Raw genomic sequence first — 20,117 nt, forward strand, 5'->3', positions numbered from 1 at the left:
CTTGGGAGACTTAGAGTGGCAAGTGTGTGCTGCAATTGTTGCAAATGTTGTCCAGAAAGCTGAGAGATGGAGGAGCCCAGTTAGTGGTCCCATTGGTGCAAATGGTCGAATAATGTAACGAGAAACGTAACTAAATTTTTGGAACTCTAACAATACATTTAACTTCAAGGCACATATTGTTTGAGTTCTGCCTTGGATTTGAAGTATGGAAGCCCCCCCCCCTTTTTTTTTTTGAGTTGTGCACACCCATGAAAACCATCTCTGTGGGTTCCTTGCCTATGAAATCCCTATGCAATTCATGGGGTCTGCATACCTTGACAGACAACTTCAAGGCACATATAGGTGATGGAGTCCTGCCTTGGACTTGAAGTACGGATCGAACTAATAGGGGCGGAGGGAAGGCTCTTGAAAACGGAGACCGCCAACACCATTGATATGCGTGGAACTTTATTGGGAGTCTGGGCTCAGGAGGAAAGCCCTAACACAGTCGTGGTGGTGCAACAGCAGGAAGAACGAAGGGTCTTCCATTCACACACACCTTTAGTGTCATTTTTCGACCCTCCACAAAGTGAGGAGGAGGAAGAATAGAGATGCAGGAGGAGAGCATGGCGGTCATCCCAAGAAACGGGGAGCGAAGCCCAGGCCGAGGGAAAGAAGTAAACAAAATCGGATTTTTGCATCATCTTACTGAAAAAATAATGGCAGAGCCCAACCTTAACGGTCCTTGAGTCTATAAAATTAGAAAAAAAGGGTTATAAACTTCCCTAATTATGTTATAAACTTCCCTAATTAAAAACCAAACTTGTGCAAACGCCTATGAATATCAAATCCTGAGTCTGATAGAAGTGGGGAAAGCGGGAGAGAAAGTTTCCTAAGACAATTGAGGTCAACAAAAACTACATCTTAAGAAAGTTGGAGACCAAGAATTCTGTCCTGGGCTAAATTGGAAGCTCCTGGGTCCCAGTTTGTCCTTTGACTCGTGTTTCACATTCTCAGAAAGATAAAAAAAATCCCGGCAAGAGTGGAACGGGGTCAGAGAAGGGCGCCTGTGTGTATCTAGGAAGGAAATGAACACTCTTCCAAAAAAAGCAATTGCAGAAACCACTGTTAGGCTCTATTACATTTACAAATACATACATAAATATATTACATACAACAGCAAATCATAGAGGAAGCGGGCTAGGAGTCGCGCACACGGAGGAGGGCGGGTGCCGCTCCCCCGGGCTGGGCTCGGGGCCCCTCTTCCCAGGGGACCCCCTTCTCCCGCCTCCTCTCCCCCCTCCCTCCCTCCTTCCTTCCTTCCTTTCTTCTCCTCCCTTCTTCCCCTCCTTCCATGTCTGGAGTTAGTTTGTCCAGTAGGGAGACGTCCCATAGGCGGTCTTGGTGGCCTGAGACTTCTGCTGCATGCCGCTCGCCTGGCTGCGCTGCCCGGATCCGCCCTGGAAGGAGAGGACACAAGAGTGACCATCACAGGTTAGGACTGACAAGGGCAGAAACTTCAGCCCTCCCTCCAGGTGTGTTGGACTTCAACTCCCACAATTCCTAACAGCCGGTAGGCTGTTAGGAATTGTGGGAGTTGAAGTCCAACACACCTGGAGGGCTCAAGCTTGCCCATATTTGATCTACACTATGGAATGAATGCAGACAGATAAGATGGGTGACACCTGGCTGGAAACAATCCATGCAAATACATTTACAAACACAAAGGTAAAGGTAAAGGTTTCCCTGACATTAAGTCTAGTCGGGTCCAACTCTGGGGGGTGGTGCTCATCTCAATTTCTAGGCCGAAGAGTCGGCATCGTCCATAGACACTTGTGGTCGGCATGACTGCATTAAGTGCTGTTACCTTCCCTATTGATCTACTCACATTTGCATGTTTTAGGACTACTTGATTGGCAGGAGCTGGGTCTAACAACAGGAGCTCACCCCGCTCCCCAGATTCGAATCACCAACCTTTCGGTCAGCAAGTTCAGCAGCTCAGTGGTTTAACCTGCTGCATCACCAAGGGCCCTACAAATACTTAAATATATTACATACTATTTAATATTTAATACTTAAATATATTACATACTATTTTAAACAGAGGCTGGATGGCCATCTGTCAGGGGTGATTTGAATGCAATATTCCTGCTTCTTGGCAGGGGGTTGGACTGGATGGCCCATGAGGTCTCTTCCAACTCTTTGATTCTATGATTCTACTACAGCACGAGAAGAACGACTGTAGGACAAAAGGGATCTTGTAGCAACTTAGGGATGTGAGAAACTGAAGTTGGGAGCAAAAATTTCCACTTCCTCAACTGCAAGAGGCATACAGGACCTTGCAGAAGTATTCACCTCCAAAGTGATGAACTGATATACCTAATTGTCCAAAAACCTTTAATTTGGGCACTTGCTTAAGCTCCCCAACTGAGAAAAGACACCAAGGGACATCCAGTCCAACCCTTGGCATGCAGGAACATCCAGTCAAAGCAGTTTCAACAGATGGCCATCCAGCCTCTGTTTAAAAGCCTCCAGAGAAGAAGATTCCACTGGACTTAGAAGCAGTGAGTTCCACTGTCAGGAAGTTCTTCCTAATAGTTAGGTGGAATCTCTTTACATCGCTCCATTGTGTCCTAGTCTTTGGAGCAGCAAAAAATATTCCGCAGTGGGGTCTCCTTTCAGATAGTTACACATGGCTTTCTTAGCCTTCTCTTCTCAAAGATCTTTAAGCAGGTGTGGGCAAACTTGGGCTCTCCAGGAGTTTTGGACTTCAACTACAATAATGGTTTTTATTGTTTTTATATGGTTTGTATTATATGTAATTATTATGATACTGTCAACCACCGCCTCCTCCTGAGAAAAATGTATAATATCACAAAGGACGACCACCTCACCCACCTCATAGGAAACCTGCTACAAAACAGGAGCTTTTTTGTTGAGTTCCAGGGCCAGAGAAGCAGATGGCGGAAACAGAAGAACGGCCTGCCTCAGGGGAGCATGCTTGCTCCATCCATGTTCAACATCTACACAAATGACCAGCCACTGCCAGAAGGGACAGAGAGTTTCATCTATGCTGATGATCATGCCATTACCGCTCAAACAGGGAGCTTTGAGATGGTTGAACAGAAGCTCTCCGAAGCTCTAGGTGCTCTTACTGCCTACTACAGGGAAAGCCAGCTGATCCCTAATCCATCTTAAACAAAGACATGTGCCTTTCATCTCAAGAACAGGCAAGCATCCCGAGCTCTGAGGATCACCGGGAAGGAATCCCGCTGGAGCATTGGAGTGCACACGGTCCAGAGCACGGTCACTCTGGACCGTGCTCTGACCTACAAGAAGCACTGCCTGAATGTCAAGAAAAAGGGGGTAGGTAAAGGTAAAGGTAGTCCCCTGACATTAAGTCCAGTCATGTCTGACTCTGGGGTGTGGTGCTCATCTCCATTTCTAAGCCGAAGAGCCAGCGTTGTCCATAGACACCTCCAAGGTCATGTGGCCGGCATGACTGCATGGAGCGCTGTTACCTTCCCGCCGGAGCGGTACCTATTGATCTACTCACATTTGCATGTTTTCGAACTGCTAGGTTGGCAGAAGCTAGGGCTGACAGCGGAAGCTCACGCCGCTCCCCGGAATCGAACTTGCGACCTTTCGATCAACAAGCTCAGCAGCTCAGTGCTTTAACCCACTACGCCACCGGGGGCCCCCAAAAAGGGGGTACTAGAAATAATATCATACGAAAGCTGACTGGCACAACCTGGGGATCACAACCAGACACAATGACGACATCTGCCCTTGCGCTATGCTACTCTGCTGCTGAGTATGCATGCCCAGTGTGGAACACATCTCACCACGCTAAAACAGTAGATGTGGCTCTTAATGAGACATGCCGCATTATCATGGAGTGTCTGCGCCTACACTACTGGAGAACTGTAAACCACCTCGAGTCGCCTTCGGGTTGAGAGGAGTGGTGTATAAATATGGTAAATAAATAAGTCCAAAACACCTGGAGGGCCCAAGTTGGTCCATGCCTGTTCCTTAAGCCATTCCTCATTCCTCCTCGTAGAGTTTGGCTTCCAAGCCTTTAACCATTCTGTCCGCCCTTCTCTGGACGCCTTCCAGCTCCATTCACTCCCCGCTTGGCCACCTGGGAAACTCACCTGCCCATCCTGCTGAAGGTGGTGGTGCAGCATCTGGGAGTGGGGCTGCTGGTGGGCCGGCAGGATGTGGAGGAAGGGGGCCGGGGCGTATCCGGGGGCCGCGCCAGGGTTCAGGGGCCCCGTGGAGCCCAGGGCCGAGGGCAGGCTGAACGGCGGCGGAGTGCCAGCGTGGAAGCCCTGCTTGTCAAAGGCCTGGACAAAGGAGGGGAAAGAGACCGGCGTCAACACACACAACCATCCCTGGAGGCGCTTCACAAACCTAAGTGTAGGCATAAGAAGGTCAATGTATTGTTGAAGGCTTTCATGGCCGGAATCACTGGGTTGTTGTAGGTTTTTTCGGGCTATATGGCCATGTTCTAGAGGCATTCTCTCCTGACGTTTCGCCTGCATATATGGCAAGCATCCTCAGAGGTAGTGATACCTTACAGGTACCTCTGAGGATTCGTGCCATAAATGCAGGCGAAACGTCAGGAGAGAATGCATCTAGAACATGGCCATATAGCCCGAAAAAACCTACAACAACCCAATAATAAATGTGTTAAAGTGGACTGGAAGGGGGCATTTGTGATCATGGCAATAGTGCCAGCGTCTTCTCTTCCTGAATCACAATCCTTCACTCTTTATGCCAGAGATCCATAATTGCAATTCAGAATGACAGCTAAAAAGAACAGCAACAGAAGTCGGAATAGTAGCAGCAGCAGTAGTAATGCATTCCCTCAAAAATAAGAATGGGTCTTATATTAATTTTTGCTCCAAAAGGGCTTATTTTCAGGGAATGTCTTATTGTGTCTCTACTCCAATTGCTCATTTGGCAACACATCTTGAGTGCATGTTTACATAGGCGTTTACCTCTAGTCCAAAGGCTAGGTATTTACAAATAATTATAATTTCTATTTTATTGATGTTAAGACTAATGTCAATGATGTTATTTATATTTCATGATATATTAATGTCAATATTTTATAATTCAATATGTCTGTCAAGTGCCCCAATGGATGGACAACCAGTAAATGCGTCCATCTGGCTTATTTTGGAGGTAAGGCTTACATTACAAGCCTCCTAAGAAGTCATGCTAAGGTTTGGCTGTTGTGAGTTTTCCGGGCTGTCTGGCCATGTTCCATAAGCATTCTCTCCTGACGTTTTGCCCACATCTGCAGCAGGAATCCTCAGAGGTTGTGAGATCTGTTGGACTCTAGGCAAGTGAGGTTTATATATCTGTGGAACAATGTCCAGGGTAGGAGAAAGAACTCTTGTCTGTTGGAGGCAGGTGTGAATGCTGCAATTGCATTGCAAATCCTCACTACCTCTGAGGATGCTTGCCATAGATGCAGGCAAAACGTCAGGAGAAATGCCTTTAGAACATGGCCACATAGCCTGAAAAAACCTACAACAACCCAGTGATTCTGGCCATGAAAGCCTTCGACAAGGCATTGCAAAGCCTTGCAGCTTCAAGTCCCAGCTGCTTCCTGCCTGGGAGAATCCTTTGTTGGGAGGTGTTAGTTGGCTCTGATTGTTTCATGTATGGAATTCCCCTATTTTCAGAGTATTGCTCTTTATTTACTGTCCTGATTTTAGAGTTTTTTAATACAGGTAGCCAGATTTTGTTCATTTTCACGGTCTCTGCTGAAATTGTCCAGATTCTTGTGAATTTCAATGGCTTCTCTATGTTGCCTGACATGGTGGTTGTTATAGTGATTCAACAAGCCAAGAGTTCTTTCTCCCACCCTGCACATTATTCCACAGATACAGTTTGCCTAGTTTCCCACAGACTTCACAGACCTCAACCTCTGAGGATATCTGCCATAGATGTGGGTGAAACATCAGGAGAGAATGCTTCTGGAACATGGCCAGATAGCCCAGAAAACACACAGCAATCCAGTGATTCTGGTCATGAAAGCCTTCGACAACACATGCTAGAACAGCGGTTCTCAACCTGGGGGTCGCAACCCCCAGGGGGGGTTGCCTGGCCATTTCAGAGGGGTCACGAGGCCGCCTCTGTTGGCCCAACCCCAAGGGTGTGGGGCAGGCAAGGGGTCCTCCGCGTGAGGCCTGGCCTTGCGCAAAGCCTGCCTCGCGTTCTTGCCATCCGGGAGTTCTGTGTGGAGGTCTCAGTGATCTGTGGAAGTCAGCGCTGAATCGGTTGAAGGTACTGCAAATCCATTTTTTTCCTGATTAATCATGAAGGCTTTAATTAAGTTAAATTTGTAACAATTAAAACACATCCTTCATATAAGATATTTACATTACGATTTGTAAGAGTAGCAAAATTACAATTATAAAGGAGCAACAAAAATAATTTTATGGTTGGAGGTCACCACAACATGAGGAAGCATATTTAGGGGTCCCGGTGTTAGAAAGGTTGAGAACCACTGCGCTAGCACTTCTTTTCCAGTTAGGTCTTATTTTTGAGGGGGAAGTAGTAGAACAAGGAAACGGAATAGGGGACCTTCCCTTTAAGGGCTGGGAGGATATCAAGGGCCTACAAAATGCCAGGGAAGTCAAACTGAGAGCAGCAAGGAGGCTGAAACCAGTATAAACGTATGCAGAGCACTAGGCCTCACCTGAGTCTTGTTGTAGACGGAGCCGCTAATATCAGGCACACCAGTGTTGCTTGAGGTCACAGAAACACCTGCAGGAGGAGAAGACCAACAATGTGATGTGGCGGCAAAAAAAGCCAATGGGATTTTGGCCTGCATCAATAGGAGCATAGTGTCTAGATCTAAGGAAGTAATGCTACCCCTCTATTCTGCTTTGGTTAGACCACATCTGGAATATTGTGTCCAATTCTGGGCACCACAATTCAAGAGAGATATTGACAAGCTGGAATGTGTCCAGAGGAGGGCGACTAAAATGATCAAGGGTCTGGAGAACAAGCCCTATGAGGAGCGGCTTAGGGAACTGGGCATGTTTAGCCTGAAGAAGAGAAGGCTGAGAGGAGATATGATAGCCATGTATAAATATGTGAGAGGAAGCCACAGGGAGGAGGGAGCAAGCTTGTTTTCTGCTTCCTTGGAGACTAGGATGCGGAACAATGGCTTCAAACTACAAGAGAGGAGATTCCATCTGAACATGAGGAAGAACTTCCTGACTGTGAGAGCCGTTCAGCAGTGGAACTCCCTGCCCCGGAGTGTGGTGGAGGCTCCTTCTTTGGAAGCTTTTAAGCAGAGGCTGGATGGCCATTTGTCAGGGGTGATTTGAATGCAATATTCCTGCTTCTTGGAAGAATGGGGTTGGACTGGATGGCCCATGAGGTCTCTTCCAACTCTTTGATTCTATGATTCTATGATAAGACAATGAAGACGGAGGTCCAGCAAAGAGGGCAGCCATAGGTCAGGGGTCCTTGTCCCTCTGACTCTGAGACATCCGGGGCCACAAGGACAGCAAATGCCCTTCTTCAGCGCTCTCTCCTTCCTACCAAATCCTCATACGAGCCACTCATTCCTTGATTAATTCCAACTGGTAAGAGAAGAGTCTTTTGCTTGTATCGGTCAAACAGAAACTCCAGGTTCAGAGGCAAGAGCCTTTCCATAAATAAACCATGTGCTTGTGGGAATGGGTTCACAGGACGTCTTGGGAAAGGGCTAAGCAACCTGAGCAAACAAGTCATCATCTGGTGTCATCCCCTGATTTATTTTCCATCTTAATCATAATAGTTTCAATTATACATTTGCTTTTGTGTGCCTTCATTTCAAACTAATGGCAACCCTAAAGCAAGCCTCTCGTGTGGCTTTCTTGGTAGCATTTAATTCAGAGGGATTTGCCTTTGACTTCCTCTGTGACCGAGAGAACGTGGCTTGTCCAAGGTCTCCAAAGTCATAGTCCAATACCGAAACCGCTACATCAGATATACCAGTGATTCGAGGAAAGAGGAAGAGCTAGCAGTTATGTTCATTACATTGGTCTGGATCCAAAGAAGATCCAAGATTCTTGATTTTTTCCTCTCCTTTTCCCTGCAGCAATCTCTCCATCACTGAACCATGTTGGAGGGGGGTCCCATGTGGGGTAAGGTTTCAAATCCAAGGCATTAATGTAATATAATATATCGTATATACATAAAGGTAAAGGTTTTCCCCTGATATTAAGTCCAGTTGTGTCCAACTCTGGGGGTTGGTGCTCATCTCCATTTCTAAGCCAAAGAGCCGGCATTGTCCATAGACACCTCCAAGGTCATGTGGCCAGCATGACTGCATGGAGCGCCATTACCTTCCTGCCGGAGTGGTACCTATTGATCTACTCACATTTGCTTGTTTACAAACTGCAAGGTTGGCAGAAGCTAGGGCGAACAACGGAAGCTCACGCCGCTCCCTGGAATCGAACCTGCGACCTTTCGGTCAACAAGCTCAGCAGCTCAGCGCTTTAACCCACTGCGCCACCGGGGGCCCTAACAACTGTTAGGAATTATGGGAGTTGGAGTCCAAAACACCTGGAAGAGGGCCAGAGTTTGCCCATGCCTGCTCCAATCCTTGAGTAATCAATGTCAATACTGCAAACGTAAAGGGACGACTGCGCACAATGAGCATGATCCGACTTGCCTTTTCCCGGTCCGCTGCCAGTCGACTTGTTTTGTGCTTGAGAGGCGCCCACATAGCCTCCCTTGGTGTAATCGCCAGCCGCCGTCCCCTGCGTCAGCTCTTCGTAGCCTGGGGAGGAGCAAGACAAAGGGTGCCTTGGTCAGACCACTTTACCTCAAATCACACTGGGTCCAATTCTGGGCACAGCAACTGAAGGGAGAGGTTGACTCTGAGCTGGAATGTGTCCAGAGAAAGAGGGCAACTAAAATGAATAAGGGTCTGGAGAACAAGCCTGTGAAGAGTGGGTGGTTAAGAACTTACTGCCACCTAATCTGTGAGGGAAGCCGGGCAACGATCAATATCAGCTTAGGAGCTATTTTATAAAGGGACTATTAATTACGGAGGTTTTATTCATTTGACAGCGTAGCATTTACTGTCCCTGGCTTGACTTTACTTCTTATGCAGGCTGTTCAACTTAGGAGAAACTGTATCAGGCAAGGCTTGAGGAAAACAGTAACAAGTTTATTTTAACAGGAGTATAACATGTTTAACTGTTTCTTCACAAGAGGCACAAATCTTGGTTGGTTACATTGGTAAGGTTTCATGAGTAATCTCAGGCACAGACTTCAAGAGGTTTCACAGCAGGCACAGCAGGCTCAAACCCAGCCAAACCTTGATTCTTAACTCACAATCAACAAACCCCTGTAGTTTTATCACTTCGGGTCCTTTTCTGTAACCACTTTGGGTCATCAATTAATTCCCTGAATCTCCACCCAGAGATTCAGTCTTCCCAGTAGCTCACCGGCTTACTGACTGACTTTTAAAACAGCTGCCCCGTGAAGAGGCAGTTGGCTCCGCCCCTGTTGCTATGGCAACTCAGCTAACGCCAAGCCACCATCTCCAACAAAACATAATCCCCCATACTTACCATCCCTAAACTACTGTTTAAATTACACATAACCAAAGGAATAAAATTTACACATTGTCACAAAGCCCTATGAGGACAAAGCGGCATCAAGAGCTGGGCCTGTTTCGCCTGCAGAAGAGAAAGCTGAGAGGAGACAGATGAGGGCCGTGGATCAAGAGGTGAGGGGAAGTCAGGGAGGAGGAAGAATGCTGCTGCCCTGGAGATTAGGACACAGAACAACAACTTTATTCATATTCTGCTCTGTCTCCCTGGAGGGCTTCAAACTACAGGAAAGGAGATTCCACCTGAACATTAGGAAAACTTCCTAGCTGTTTAGCAGTGGAACTCTCTGCTCTGGAGTGTGGTAGAGGCTTCTTTTTTGGAGGCTTTTAAGCAGAGGCTGGATGGCCATCTGTTGGAGGTGCTTTGAATGTGATTTTCCTGCTTCTTGGCAGGATGGGGTTGGACTGGATGGCCCACCAGATCTCTTCCAACTCTAGGATTCTAAGGGCAAGCTTGTTAAGATATGATTTTATGAGCAAGCGTTTACAAATGCAGAGTAACATAGGAAATAGGGGATGCCTGGCTCAAGAACAGCACATATGAAAAAGATCTTGGAGTCCTCATGGACAGCAAGTTAAACATGAGCCAACAATTTGATGCGGCGGCAAAAAAAGCCAATGGGATTTTGGCCTTCATCAATAGGAGCATAATCTCTAGATCTAGGGAAGTCATGCTCCCCGTGCTCTATTCTGCCTTGGTCAGACCACACCTGGAATATTGTGTCCAATTCTGGGCACCACAATTGAAGTGAGATATTGACAAGCTGGAATGTGTCCAGGGGAGGGCGAATAAAATGATCAAGGGTCTGGAGAACAAGCCCTATGAGGAGTGGCTTAAGGAGCTGGGCATGTTTAGCCTGAAGAAGAGAAGGATGAGAGGAAACATGATAGCCATGTATAAATATGTGAGAGGAAGCCACAGGGAGGAGGGAGCGAAGTAGTTTTCTGCTTCCCTGGAGACTAGGATGCAATGGAACAATGGCTTCAAACTACAAGAAAGGAGATTCCATCTGAACATGAGGAAGAACTTCCTGACTGTGAGAGCTGTTCAGCAGTGGAACTCTCTGCCCTGGAGTGTGGAGGAGGCTCCTTCTTTGGAAGCTTTTAAACAGAGGCTGGATGGCCATCTGTCAGGGTTGCTTTGGATGTGATTTTCCTGCTTCTTGGCAGGATGGGGTTGGACTGGATGGCCCATGAGGTCTCTCCCAAAGTTGAGATTCTACGATTCTAAGGGCAATCTTGTTAAGATATGGTTATATGAGCAAGCGTTTACAAATGCAGAGTAACTAACATAGGAAATGGAATCACTCGACAGTGGAACTTGGACAACGTTATTTAACTAGGAGACGCTGATGATAATGACCACCAGCATTGAAGAGATGGTCCTCCGCCATCAACTCCACTGGACTGAGCACGTTGTTCAAATGCCGACCACCGTCTTCCAAAGCAGTTGCTCTACTCTGAACTCAAGAACGGACAAGGGAATGTTGGCGGGCAAGAAAAGAGATTTAAAGATGGGCTCAAAGCCAACCTTACAAACTGGCATAGACACTGAGAACTGGGAAGCCCTGGCCCTTGAGAGCTCCAGATGGAGGTCAGCTGTGACCAGCAGTGCTGTAAAATTTGAAGAGGCACGAATGCAGGGCGAAAGGGAGAAACGTCCCAAGAGGAAGGCACGTCAAGCCAACCCCGACCAAGACCACCTTCCACCTGGAAACTGATGCCCTCACTGTGGGAGAAGATGCAGATCAAGAATTGGGCTCCACGGTCACCTACGGACCCACCAGAACACTGATCTTGGAAGACTATCCTACTTGGCCAACGAGTAGGTGATAATGATGTGGGTTTTTATTGCTTTTATTGCTTCTATTGTGGTTTTATACTGTTTTAATGTTCAATTTGTATTTTGTTGTTGTTGTAAACCGCCTTGAGTCGCCGATAAGGCCGAGAAAGGCGGTATACAAGTATAGTAAATAAATAAATGCATTTTTCTGTTCCAGAGACTAGGACACAAGGGAGGAATGGGTTCAAACTTCAGGGAAAGAGATTCCACTTCAACATTAGCAAGATCCTCTTGGCGGTTAAGCGCTGTTTGGCAGTGGAATGAGTTGTTGCCTTGGAGCATGGTGGAGTCTCCTTCTCTGGGGGGGGGGGGGGGGTTAAGCAGAGGCCAGATGGCCATCTGTTGAGGGGGTTTAGTGTTGGACTGTCAGAAGGGGGTTGGACTAGATGGCTCCTAGATCATTTGATTCTATGATCCATTCTCTTCTCACCTCCACAGTCCTGCCTGTTTGGAGTGAATGTGAAATCATGCAAGCTCCCTTCCTCTCTGAGTCTTTGTTCTTTAACCATGACCCAGACAAGTGTGTTAGAAACACAAGCGTGTGAGAAAAGCCTAGACAACTACGAGGGGCAGTGAGTCCCTGTGCTAGGAAGAGGAAGAGTGATGCTTGCGATAGTCACCTGCCCCGTAGCTGTGCTGCCCGTAGCCGCTGGCCTGCTGGAAAGGTGTGGAGGCCGTGTTCAAGCCGACGCTATGCTGCTTCGCCGATGCCGGAGGGACCTGGAAGAAAGCAGAGAGAAGGAGGCCGAATGGTCAAGTCACTATTAATACGCTTCCCCTTAACTTTTGCCATAATGACATACGAGGGTTGAATGAAAAGTAATGCCTCCGCCTTCGTCACTTGGGTTTGGATGGGAATATTTTAATAAATCAAATGCAGAAATAATCCTTAGAATGTCCTCTTTAACTACCACTATTCAATGTATTGTCGAAGGCTTTCATGGCAGGAATCACTGGGTTGTTGTAGGTTTTTTCAGGCTATATGGCCATGTTCTAGAGCAGTGATGGGCAATCTTTTGAGCTTGGTGCGTCAAAATTTGCCAAAAACCTGAGCATAACTTGGGTAGAGTGTCACTTTGAGAAAAAAACCCATAATTTTGCAACATTTATAGTTTAAATAAGAAAAATGTATAATCCATGCTGAGTTATGGAGTGATCAATGCTCAAACGTGCAGATGTTAAATTTGTAGAGCCTTTTACAAATTTAAGGATGGAATTAGATTGGCTCTTTTAAGGTGTATTTCTCTGTATGTGGCCTCATGTGTCTGTGTGTCATCAAAAATAGCCATGCGTGTCAGTGCTGACGTGTGTCATAGGTTCACCATCACATTCTAGAGGCATTGTCTCCTGACGTTTCGCCAATTGTCTGGTGATTATGTGGAAAAGTGAATAGTGGTAGTTGTAGGTTTGTTCAGGCTATATGGCCATGTTCTAGAGGCATTCTCTCCTGACGTTTCGCCTGCATCTATGGCAAGCATCCTCAGAGGTAGTGAGGTCTGTTCAAACTAGGAAAAAGGGGTTTATATATCTGTGGAATGACCAGGGTGAGACAAAGGACTCTTGTCTGCTGGAGCTAGGTGTGAATGTTTCAACTGACCACCGTGATTAGCATTTGATTGCCTAGCAGTGCCTGGAGCAATCTTTTGTTGAGAGGTGATTAGATGTCCTTGTTTGTTTCCTCTCTGTTGTTGTGCTGTTGTAATTTTAGAGTTTTTTTTAATACTGGTTGCCAGATTTTGTTCCTTTTCATGGTTTCCTCCTTTCTGTTGAAATTGTCCACATGCTTGTGGATTTCAATGGCTTCTCAGCCATAGCAGAGCACCTGATGAACCAACCTGGACACAGCATATTATCTGAGAACACAGAAATGCTGGACCACTCTTACAACCACCAGGTCAGACTACACAGAGAAGCCATCGAAATCTCCTTTGGGGTGACACCTTCTGCTCTTAAGAATTCAATGACTACATGTTGCTTAAGTTGCATTGACCGACAGTCTGTGCAGGGTTCCATACTTTGCACTTTTTTAATTTAGATTTTTATTGATTTTATAGCATACTTACTTATGTACAGAGTTAGGGTTTAAGGATAAAACAAGGGAAGAAAAGGAGAGTGGTGGGAAGAGGATGGAGAGAGAGAGAGAAAGAAAAAGAAGAAAGAGGGGAAAAAAGAAGGATAGGGAGTGGAGACACATGGGGGAGGGGTGTGAAGGGTTAGTGTTAGGGATAGTGGACTTCCAAATCTCCTTCTCTATTGTTTCCAGATTTTGGTGTTTTCTTCTGTCTTTATCCGCACCGGGATTGTGGCGCAGCTGGCTGAGTGTCGGCTGCATTAAGATCACTCTGACCAAAAGGTCATGAGTTCGAAGCCAGCCCGGGTTCGAGTGGGTTTCCAACCAATTGTGTAGCCTGTTGTCGACCTTTGCAACCCGAAAGACAGTTGCATCTGTCAAGTAGGAAAATAAGGTACTACCTTAAAGTGTGGGGAAGCTAAATTAACTAATTTAGAAGGCCATAAAAAAGACTCCAGCAAAGCACTCCAGCAGAAAGCATGCGGGGAATGCGGAAGTACTTCATCAGCGTCACAGATGGACGATGAAAGCGACAGCTCCCCTGGTGGCCAGAAAGAGTGAAAGAGCTTCTGTGTATGTCTGTATATGTTTGTATGTCAAAAATTGGCATTGAATGTTTGCCATATATGTGTACACTGTAATTCGCCCTGAGTCCCCTGCGAGGTGAGAAGGGCGGAATATAAAAGCTGTAAATAAATAGATAGATAGATAGATAGATAGATAGATAGATAGATAGATTATGATTTACATCTCTTTCCTCTTTCTCTAGTTCAATCAAATACTCATCAAAGGGTTTCCAATCAGTTTTCTACCATATGAGTCTTTCAATGCAAATGTCAACTTATCTATATCTCTAATTTCTTTTAATTAATTTAACCATTCTTCTTTTGATGCTAGTTCTTTTTGTTTCCATTTTTTTGCATGTACCGTTCTAGCGGCCGTGGTAAGATAGGTAAATAAAATCTCTTTGTCCAAATCTAGATCTAACTCCTCATCCGGTATTCCTAGAAGGAAGTATTCTGGTTTCAGTTGAATTTTAGTTTTAATAATCTTTTCACTCACTTCTTGAATTGATTTCCAATGTGATTTAACTTTTGGACAGGACCACCATGAATGGAAGAAAGCGCCAACCTGTCTTTCGCACTTCCAGCATTTATTTTGGGTGGTGTTATACATAAGGCCTAATTTTTGTGTTGTTACATACCACCAAAAAACAATTTTAGCCAATCCTCTTTCATATTTGTCAAATAAGTATATCTATTTTTTTTTCCAAATTTGTTCCCATTCGTTGAGTCTCATTGTTCGGCCAACATTTTTTGCCCATTTAATCATACAATCTTTTATACTTTCTGCTTCCGTGGCCCATCCAAGTAGTTTGGTATAAATTTTTGAAAATGATTTTTTCGGTTTCATTAGGATCCGGTCCCAAAATTCATCTTTCTCTAAGAATCCTAGTTCTTTATCTCTGTTATAGCATTCTTTCATTTGTAGATGTTGGAGTCAAGAAATTGATTTGGAAAGATGGACTAACTCTTCCTTGGTTTTCATTTAATAGGAATTATCTCTTTTTTTAACCAGCATATCTTTATATGTGGGCCACTTTGCCCAATCTCCATTGTCCCGCCTCTAGTGAGGAGACCCAGAGTGGGGTTTTAGGATACAGATTAGATTTATATTTATTCCATATCTTTAGTAGGGCGGCTCTAATAAAGTGATTATTGACGTTTTTTTTTCCTTTTTAATTTGATTGTACCGGAGATATGCATGCCACCCGGTTCTTAAATCAAAGCCTTCTAGTGCCAATAGTCCTTCTCTTTTTAATAGGATCCATACTTTGCACTTTAACAACACAACTGTTCAATGCTAAGGCTTCCCGCCCAAATGGAACTGTAGATGAGAGTCTACTGAACAAACCAGTACCTGCCATCTGTTGAGGAGGCATTACTTTTCATTCAACCCTCATAGGTTTTTCCATTTGAGACCACTGCCATCCCAAGCTGAAAACATACACATCGAGAGATCATTCCCATAGAAAAGAAGCTTGGGAAATGCTGCTCTGGAGGAGAGTCTGGCACAATCCCCGGTATGACTTACAAACATGGTGGGCCCATACTGGAATGCGCTGGGGACCCCCGGCACGCCAGCGTAATAGGGCAACCCGGTGTAGCTGTACCCGGGCGGCAGCGTGGGGTTGAGGAAGGGCTGCTGGGCCGAGTGGTGGCTCTGCGCCTGGTTCTGCTGGGCCTGCTGCTGGGCCAACGTGGTGGCCGGGGCCGGCGAGGCGGAGTCTCCGCGGCCAAACTTCGTTACATCACCTGCAATGGGGTGGGAGAGAAGAAGGAGGAGAAGAAAGGGTTTCTCACAGCCATTATAGGAGTTGCTTTAAGTACGAGGAAAACCAATAGGCCCAGGTATGGGTCAACTTTGGCCCTCCAGGTGTTTTGGACTCCAAGTCCAAAACTTCCACAATTCCACAATTACAACTCCCAAATGACAAAATAATTTTTTGAGTGATGGTCACTCCTTGTGTTGTGAGACGTTTTGTTGCCAAATTTGGTGTGTTTTCGTTCATTGGTTCTTTTGTTTTTAAGGTACTCATTACACACAGAGCATTTATATATATATTGAATCATTTGTATGCAAATAGCCTATGATCTAGGCATTAATAAACAATACCGAGGTCTAGGCGCTTCCGCACTCACCTGAGTAAGGATTGTTAGCAAGGCTTCCCTCTCGACCCGTCAAGGTTGCAGGAGCAGGGAATGTGATTCCATAGTAATCCTGAAGAAAAGAAAACATCAGAGGTTATTGATATTTAGTATTTTTGTTCCCAAGGATACTGGTCAATATCCTTCTATGCAACCTTCTGCTTGTAAAAGGAAGAGGAGCACATGAAAATAATTACACTTTGTATTCTCAATCGTTGGCTGGAATAATCAGCTCACATGATAGAATCATAGAATCCAAGAGTTGGAAGAGACCTCATGGGCCATCCAGTCCAACCCCATTCTGGCAAGAAGCAGGAATATTGCATTCAAATCACCCCTGACAGATGGCCATCCAGCCTCTGGTTAAAAGCTTCCAAAGAAGGAGCCTCCACCACACTCCGGGGCAGAGAGTTCCACTGCTGAACAGCTCTCACAGTCAGGAAGTTCTTCCTAATGTTCAGATGGAATCTCCTCTCTTGAAGCCATTGTTCCACGTCCTAATCTCCATGGAAGCAGTAAGGAAGCTTGCTCCCTCCTCCCTGTGGCTTCCCCTCACATATTTATACATGGCTATCATATCTCCTCTCAGCCTTCTCTTCTTCAGGCTAAACATGCCCAGCTCCTTAAGCCGCTCCTCATAGGGCTTGTTCTCCAGACCTTTGATCATTTTAGTCGCCCTCCTCTGGACACATTCCAGCTTGTCAATATCTCTCTTGAATTGTGGTGCCCAGAATTGGACACAATATTTCAGGTGTGGTCTGGGTATATTTCAGGTGTAGAGGGGTAGCATTACTTCCCTAAACAGGAAGCAAACCCGGCTGATCTCTCACAATCAATGTTGTTTGGCGATAGTTAAAAACAATATTGTTGGAAATTGCAACCTTCTTCCAGCCTCTACTAGTAATTTGTTTGTATATAATCCTGTTGCTTGTTTATTGTATGTATGTTCTGGTATGCAGCTTGCTTTCCTTTGCTCTATGATTTCCTGAGAAGTTGTGGGAGGGGCTGCAGACCACATGATCAGCTCTGAGATGAGCATAGAGCTCAGACTCCATTAGGCTTTGGACTGCTCACACAAACACATGCCTGCTGTTGTTGTAAGAATGATGCCCTGTGCCATCTGCACACAGAGGTGATTTCAAACGTATCTGTAACTGGACTGATAAGTTGTATATCTGTGTATACTGAACACATGAAGTTGTGAGTAAGCTAAATATGTTATTTTTTATCAAATATACTTCATTTTTGGGTTGCTGTGGGTTTTCCAGGATGTATGGCCATGTTCCAGAAGCAATGCTTCTGGAACATGGCCATACATCCTGGAAAACCCACAGCAATCCAGTGATTCTGGTCATGAAAGCCTTTGATAACATATACTTATTTTTGTATCTTGAGTGAATAATATAAAACAAGTTGTTTCATGGGAGAGTAGATGTATTTTTGGGCAACTGAAAAACACTACTGAAGCACTGCTATTTTGTGCACTGGCATATACTGTTTCCCTAACAGATCACAGACAACAACCAGTCTAACAACTGAAAACCGAATTGCCTTGCATAATTGCATCTGGTTCTGAACCACTTGAGAACATTCAACTCACACTGGTTTTTGGCTCTTCTCAGAAAAATCATGCTTTCCCAAAAGGTTAAGATCTCCAAATGGTGATGAATGCCAATTTAAAAAAAAATGTTTCCATTATTTATTTATTATTTATTTATTTCTTTACAGTATTTGTATATCGCTTTATTCACCCCGAGGGGGACTCAAAGCGGTTTACACATAAGTAATGGCAAAATTCAATGCCAGTACCAACAATTATAATTAGACATAAATCTTGTAAGTCTCAGATAAAAATATTAAGGGAGAATTTTAACACGCTCATCAGATCAATGCCATCCATTCCACTCACTTAAGACACTGACTTGCAACCAAACCACAATGAAAGAAGAATGTAATAAAATTGTAAATATTAGCAATTATAACCATTAGAATTCATTATTTTATAAACGTCCTTGTGGTTTAAAAAACATCTAAAATGTGGTTTGGTTTGTCATAACAATAACCACAATTCCCTACTAAAACCACAGCAATGTAGTGAGATATCAGAGAGGGTTGGATAAAAATGCCACAAATCGCCATTTATTTTTTATGTTAGAAATTTACCTGTAACATGAAAGGTTCTTATTATCTAAATCAGTGGTTCCCAAGCTATTTTTAATCTGGAACCACTTGACAAGGGACCACTTGACCAGAGACCACTTGACCACTTTGACCTGGGACCACTCTCCAACATTAGTACCACTCTCCAACAACTCCCATAAATCCGAAGTGCTGGAAAACTGGCTGGGATTTCTGGAAGTTGTAGGCCAAAACATCCGGAGAACCACAAGTTGAGAACCACTGTTTTAATTCTTGGGGACCACTAGTGGTCCACAGACCACAGGTTGGGAACCACTGCTTTAAGTAAACTAAGAAATAGCTTTAGTCATCATCTTTAGTACTTCTGAATATTTTGTTATGGCCTTCGCCTAGCACAAGAAAGAAACAATCAGGGACATCTAATCACCTCTCAACAAAAGATTGCCCCAGGCACTACCAGGCCATCAAATGTTAATCAAGGTGGTCAGTTGAAACATTCACACCTAGCTCCAGCAGACAAGAGTCCTTTGTCCCACCCTGGTCATCCCACAGATATATAAACCCATTTTCCTAGTTCCAACAGACCTCACTACCTCTAAGGATGCTTGCCATAGGTGCAGGCGAAATGTCAGGAGAAAATGCCTCTAGAACATGGCCATATAGCCCGAAAAAACCTACAACAACCCAGTGATTCCGGCCATGAAAGCCTTTGACAATATATTGTATAACGATACTTATCATGCTGGAAAAAAATTAATAAATCTATAATCTTTATAATAAACAAATATATCAATTTGCTGTTGACTAAAGAATAATCTCAAGAATCACAGAATCATAGAATCAAAGAGTTGGAAGAGACCTCCTGGGCCATTCAGTCCAACCCCATTCTGCCAAGAAGCAGGAATATTGCATTCAAATCACCCCTGGCAGATGGCCATCCAGCCTCTGTTTAAAAGCTTCCAAAGAAGGAGCCTCCACCACACTCCGGGGCAGAGAGTTCCACTGCTGAACGGCTCTCACAGTCAGGAAGTTCTTCCTCATGTTCAGATGGAGTCTCCTCTCTTGTAGTTTGGAGCCATTGTTCCATTGCGTCCTCGTCTCCAGGGAAGCAGAAAACAAGCTTGCTCTCTCCTCCCTGTAGTTTCCTCTCACATATTTGTAACGCCTTGTATGTTGGCCTTCCTATTTCTACGACCTGAAAGCTCCGTATTGTCCAGAATGCTGCAGCCAGGTTACTCACAAAAACGCCCATGAAATGCCATATAACACCAGTGCTGCGGCATCTACACTGGCTCCCAATTGAGTATCGTGGTTTGTATAAGATGCTGGTCCTGACCTTTAAAACTTTACATGGCCAGAGTCCATTGTATCTTAGAGACCGTCTCTCCTTCTCCCATCATCGGAGGTCGCCACGACCATCCCAATGCGATTTGCTCTCTATACCGGGTCCTAGGGAAGTGCACTTGGAAAGCACCAGATTTATTTATTTATTTATTATTTATTTTGGGTTCTTTTACCCCGCCCTTCTCACCCCGAAGGGGACTCAGGGCGGCTTACAGAAGCAAGGCACAATTTGATGCCTGCATCATAAAAACAATCAACACAAAGTTACATCAATACACAGTTAACACCAAATATACATTATAACCATAAAATCAATAAAATCAATAAAACCAAATACAAACCCAGATTCTCCTCTTACATGGTCGGCGATCACTACTCATAGATCTAGTTTTACGTTCC

The 20,117-nt window shown here is 44.9% G+C and overlaps 1 protein-coding gene across 4 annotated transcripts in view; it reads right to left on the reverse strand.

The window, feature by feature from the left end:
* Window positions 1-1,280: 1,280 nt before the first annotated feature.
* The window catches only part of UBAP2 (ubiquitin associated protein 2), a 161,636-nt gene continuing 142,799 nt past the window's right edge, over window positions 1,281-20,117 (reverse strand). For all 4 annotated transcript variants that reach the window (XM_067464683.1, XM_067464682.1, XM_067464681.1 and 1 more), the window contains exons 22-28: window positions 16,230-16,308; window positions 15,622-15,842; window positions 12,077-12,176; window positions 8,666-8,773; window positions 6,695-6,762; window positions 4,134-4,325; window positions 1,281-1,439 (exon numbers count right to left, since the gene is read on the reverse strand). In XM_067464683.1, the coding sequence (XP_067320784.1) occupies window positions 1,344-1,439; window positions 4,134-4,325; window positions 6,695-6,762; window positions 8,666-8,773; window positions 12,077-12,176; window positions 15,622-15,842; window positions 16,230-16,308 (864 nt within the window). In that variant the 3' untranslated portion in view covers window positions 1,281-1,343. The remainder of the gene's footprint in view (window positions 1,440-4,133; window positions 4,326-6,694; window positions 6,763-8,665; window positions 8,774-12,076; window positions 12,177-15,621; window positions 15,843-16,229; window positions 16,309-20,117) is intronic.

This window comes from Anolis sagrei, chromosome 2 (genome assembly GCF_037176765.1).
Source record: "Anolis sagrei isolate rAnoSag1 chromosome 2, rAnoSag1.mat, whole genome shotgun sequence".
In the NCBI taxonomy this organism is placed as follows: Eukaryota; Metazoa; Chordata; class Lepidosauria; order Squamata; family Dactyloidae; genus Anolis; species Anolis sagrei.